At 39.0% G+C, this 5,170-nt stretch overlaps 1 protein-coding gene across 1 annotated transcript; it reads right to left on the bottom strand.

The window, feature by feature from the left end:
* Positions 1 to 210: 210 nt before the first annotated feature.
* On the bottom strand, positions 211 to 4,886 carry LOC133788753 (uncharacterized). The gene is made up of 3 exons (XM_062226346.1): positions 1,467 to 4,886; positions 1,105 to 1,325; positions 211 to 753 (listed from the first exon to the last, which is right to left on the bottom strand). Exon 1 carries the CDS (start codon positions 4,593 to 4,595, stop codon positions 1,509 to 1,511), a length of 3,087 nt encoding a protein of 1,028 aa, XP_062082330.1. The 5' UTR covers positions 4,596 to 4,886; the 3' UTR covers positions 211 to 753; positions 1,105 to 1,325; positions 1,467 to 1,508.
* Positions 4,887 to 5,170: the final 284 nt, after the last annotated feature.

Genomic DNA, 5,170 nt, shown 5'->3' on the forward strand with positions numbered 1-5,170 from the left:
ATTGGAAGCTCTAGTTGTAAATCGAAAGCTCCCTAGGACAAATTGAAGCAAATAAAAGAGAAAGAGAGGATGACTTCTCGGGAGAAAAAGAAAACATTTTTGTTTAAACTGGGAAATGCCATCCATTTTATTTGTGAAAACTCATTATACTGTCCATTGTTATAACCACTCTTAGCAATATGAAATATACACACAGTTAACAAATACATATAATAGTAAATGATGGTTGCTATTATGAACCAAAAATAAATAAAGACGAGCAAACCATAATAGTAAATGATTATTGCTCTTAACCAGAAAAGGTGGCTTTCACTAATCTAGAAACTTGATACGAACCAAAAATGTTGATACAACTCGAATAGCAGCAATTAATACATCCAAATAAACAAATTAGGTAAAATTAATTCAACAGCAAGCAGATTAGTTCCCTACGTAGCAAGCTGCCTCATCATTTGCCTTTTGAAACCAACAAGAGCCATTTGAATAGGGCTATAATAAGAAGTAAACATGCTGAATTTCTTCAATCCACCTCCTATTCAACCGCTTCGAATTCAGGATTATCAGACTCAACTTAAACTCACAAATACCACAGATTGGAAGCAAATTTAGCACTGTCATTCACCAAGTTATTCTAGCAGCAGCCATGAACAGAGTTAATATCAATTGAGTATTTCTTCTTAAAATACTGCGGCTCTTGGTAGCACTTTATATCTGAGCAAACGATATGCAATCTCAGTTCATGCACCTCATAACCTGTATAAAAGAAAGAAGATTTTATATAAATCAATATAGTTCAAACTATGGGGTTTAATTCTGTGATTGGACTACAAATTTTAGAAATAAATAAACAAATTCCAAAAAAAAAAAGGCTTTTTTAAAAAAAAAATTACAGAAAAGACTGAGAACTCAATTTAGTGTCATTGTTTATATAAAATGAATTTTTATAAATTTATTCAAAAATAAAATGAATAAATGAAATTATTAATTTTTTTTCCTACTTTTTCTTAATATATAAAACTTCTCTGATAAAATTCAAGTTCCAAACAAAGGCAAAACTTCAGCAGTATTTACAACCTCGTAAAACTATAGCGGTATGAAACATACCAAATATTTTATAAGAGAAACTCAATCGCTCCCAATGTCTTTCTTCCTCAACCATCTCAAGCAAATGCAGGAAAGGAATAAGTTAACTGAATCTATGTTCTCTGTCAAAAGCCTAGGTACCATTTCTTTCATCTGTAGGCATAATTACCGTTGCATTCACTCATCCAAGTCTCTTTGTCTACGCATATTATATTGTGCCTGAATCTGGTTAAGCTTGGACTCTGTATTGCAATTACAGGCATTGCAGAGTTTAAAAAATAGAAAAACCATACAGGAATGAATATGAATAAAAGTGTAATATGACGAGCATGTAAATTTGAGGAGTCAAGGAAGTAACAAGACATAAATTATGGAGTGCATACCAATAATCTGAGAAGATATCCTCTACACAAGAAAAAGAACATCTACACTTTACGAGCCAGGGTCCTCTGCTTTGTTGCATGTTGTACTACTTTTTCCTCAACTGGAAGGCCCTTCCGTCTTCTTACATTGTCGATGAGCTTTCTTGCAGTGTTAGGAAGCACACTAGAACCATCACCAAACTCTTCAATTTCCTCTTCTGTTTTGGGAACAAAGAAAGGATCCTCAGGAAGTGCTTCCCAGTGGCTAAGTACTAGGAGAGCACTTGCAGCTCCAGAAGTCCACCTCCTAAGCTCATCCGCAAAACCAAAGCTTTCAGATACAGGAACATATGCGTGCACCGTGAACAATGGAGAACCTTCCTGCATTTCTTCTTTCAATACCCTTGCCCTCCTCCGTGAAAGGACAGCATACATAGGACCCAGATATTCTGTAGATGTGCTTAGCTCACAAAAGTACATTGCTTCCACAAGCCGTGGTTTCTTTTGTAACACAGCTGCTCTACAAGCATCTTTGACAGCTGTCATAACCTGACCACTGAAGATACCATATTGATCAGACTGCAGTTGCAAGGTTTCAGATTCATCAGGATGTGCTGTCAATGGAGAAATAAAAGCTTCAACAATGAATGCCAAACCCCACATAGGTTCGTCACATAAGGGGCCAGCTGCTGTAGCTAGTTGAAAACCAGACACTATGCTACTCTCAAGACGCTCTGCTTCAAAATACAGTGCTTGAGTTGATTCTGAAGATGTCTTGTTTACTATGTCACTGTGAACAAAATCATCTACAAATCCTAGTTTCTCGGATACATGGGAAGAACCACGAATGAGTATAGAGCAGTCAGTATCCTTTTCTTCAAAATCTGGAGTAAAGAGAATGTTAGGACCAATCTGCCGAGGCCCAAGTGACCAGATTCTCTTCAGAAGCTTCAACCATTTCCTTTGTAGTTTTTCTGCCCGGTCCGTATCATTCTCTCTCTTAGACAAAATATCACTCTCCACAGCATCCATTATGCGTTTCCTTAAGGTTTCTATTGGAGTTTCAGTCTCCGTAAGACTAGATATCTGTGTTTGCGATCTTTTATTTGTAAGTCCAGTCTTACCTCCAATAATATCTCCAAGTAAATCAGAACTTTCGTCAAGAACCTTAGTTAGAGAAGGTGGTAGCTTTATGACTTGCACCCGAACAACACACCTTCCATTTGGTGTGGTCTTCTCAACATAATCTGAGCTGCCAACTAAGAATTTTAAATTCTCAAGAGTAGTAGACACATATCCCTCAATAGTTTCTTTATAGAAAACAAGAGGCGGTGAGACTTCCAAGCTTACTCTAGCAAACCTCTCCTTCAGATCCATTATGCATCTCTCAAGATGAACTTCCCCTGCAGCAGACAGAACATGCTCTCCCCTTGAGGAAACTGTGACCTCTACAAACGGGTCTGCTCTGTTTAGAAGCTTTAAACCTTTCATTAATGCAGTTATATCTGCAGGATCAGATGGTTCAATAGCAACTCTAAGGGTTGGAGCAACTTGAAACGCCATGCTTGAGAATGGCCAACAGTTCTTTGTGGAAGAAAGAGTTGCACTTTTAAGAATATATTGGCCAAGACCTCTTATTGCCACAACATTCCCTGCACGAGCAAAGGGAACAGAGGTTAAACCTTGACCCATCATTAGGTACAGAGATTGCAACTCAGCCTCCTGTACATGATTTTGCATTGACTCTCCTTTTAATGGATCATATAGAGCTGAAAGTACAAAAATCTTCTGTCCTGAATAAAGAACCCCACTAAAGATCCTTGCAAATGCAAGAAAGCATTCACCCGAGTCATCATCTTCGCTTTCATCAATAAAATTATTTATGACTTCATCTTGGGAACCCCTTTGAGGAAGCATTTTCTTCGGAACAGCAAACATTTTGGATACGAAAGCAACACAAGGAGCTTTCAGACTTAAATCACAAGCTTCGACCGAGGCTCTCACAAGCTCAGCCTCAGCAAGCACATTAGAATCAACTTCATCAACAAAAACCTCCCTTTTGGGGAGTAAACGTGGAATTCGAAATGTCTGTGCTGCAATAGGGTCAGGCATACACTTGACTACCATTGATAACACTGCTTCAGACAGAGGAAGCCAACGGCTCATTACCGCTTGAAGTACAACTTTGGGATCCTTGTTTTGAAGCTCCCGAGGTGGTACAGACAGATTAAAGGACTTAATTACTTTCTCAAGCATCATTTTGTCCCCATCAGTTTCCAAAGCCGTCTGGTAAACTTGCCAAAGCGGCTCAAGTACAAACTGAACAAACATAGGGCGAGCTTTACTTCCTCCACCAATTCCCTTCTTCCCCACAATCATCTTACTCTTCGGATTGAAATACCGAGGGCCCCATAGCGCCTTTTGCAATGCAGCTGCACTTGCCCCTAGCTTGGAAGCATAGAACTGGGCAAAATCATGTATAGTAAAACCCCATCCATCCAACGCACACACAAATGCCACGTTTCCCTTCTGGGGTTGAAAAGTTTCTTCCTCATCGTCCTCCACAAACTCATGACTCTCATCTCCAAATTCACTAGAAGGCCCAGCAAGTATGGAATCAACTTCTGATAAATACTTCTCCGACTTATACGCACTCATAATACTATTGACTTCATGAACAATCCTCAACAACCTCGTATACGCCTCCATGGGACTCAACATAAGCTCACTAATTAATCTATCAATCTTGTTAAGCACCAAACACGGGGTTAGCTTCTCAATCCAAGCTTGGCGCAAAACCGCATGGGTTTGGATATGAACACCTTCGACGGCATCAACCAAAACCAATGCTCCATCACTCAATCGCGCCGCTGTAGAGACCTCGCTACAGAAATCCATGTGGCCAGGGGAGTCAATAAGGTTAATGGAGCACTCCTTATACCGGAGAGCTATTGAGGAGCTCTTCATGGTAATGGCGCGCCGCTGCTCCTCATCGAGGTAGTCCATAAAACGGAGACGCCCGGCGAGCTTAGGGTGGAGTAAGCCACCGCCGGAAGATGCGATCAGGTGGTCGGCGAGCGTGGTCTTGCCGTGATCGACATGAGCCAATATGCATATGTTTCGGACTTTACGGGTATCGGAATCCTCCATTTTAGTCTCAATAAATTTACTTTGAACAATATACTAAAAAAACCGAAGCTTGAAATCAAAACTAGACAAATTCAACTACCTAACGAATCAAACAGGTTTCTAGTTCTATAATATGATGAGGAAAAGGGAACGATTACAGACAACGGTACCTCTCCTCACTCTCTTGGTCGAAATCAATGGAAGCCGTTCTCCCTTGGGGCACCTTTTCTCTCTTCTTCTGTTTGTATATGCAGGGAATTTATGCATGTGTTCAACCAAAATTAGGGCTTGCATAATAAAAAATAAAATCCAAAATTAGGGATACGTAACCAAAATTAGTGGTTTAGTCTCCCAATTTAATAATATTTATAGGGATACGTAACCGACTATGTACTTCCCTTATTCAAATTTGAAAGATAATTATATAATTTTATTTTTTGAAAGATATTTATAATTTTGGAAATTTATTTGATAGGGTCTTCAAAAAGAGCCTACCGTAGTATTTTTTGTGATTCTCAACCTTTGAACAGTTTTCAACGCGATTTTTTGTATGAACATGTATATTGTAGTTATTTAGAGTATCCTGCAAATTTTCA

The sequence above is a fragment of the Humulus lupulus genome, chromosome 7, assembly GCF_963169125.1.
Source record: "Humulus lupulus chromosome 7, drHumLupu1.1, whole genome shotgun sequence".
Lineage (NCBI taxonomy): Eukaryota > Viridiplantae > Streptophyta > Magnoliopsida > Rosales > Cannabaceae > Humulus > Humulus lupulus.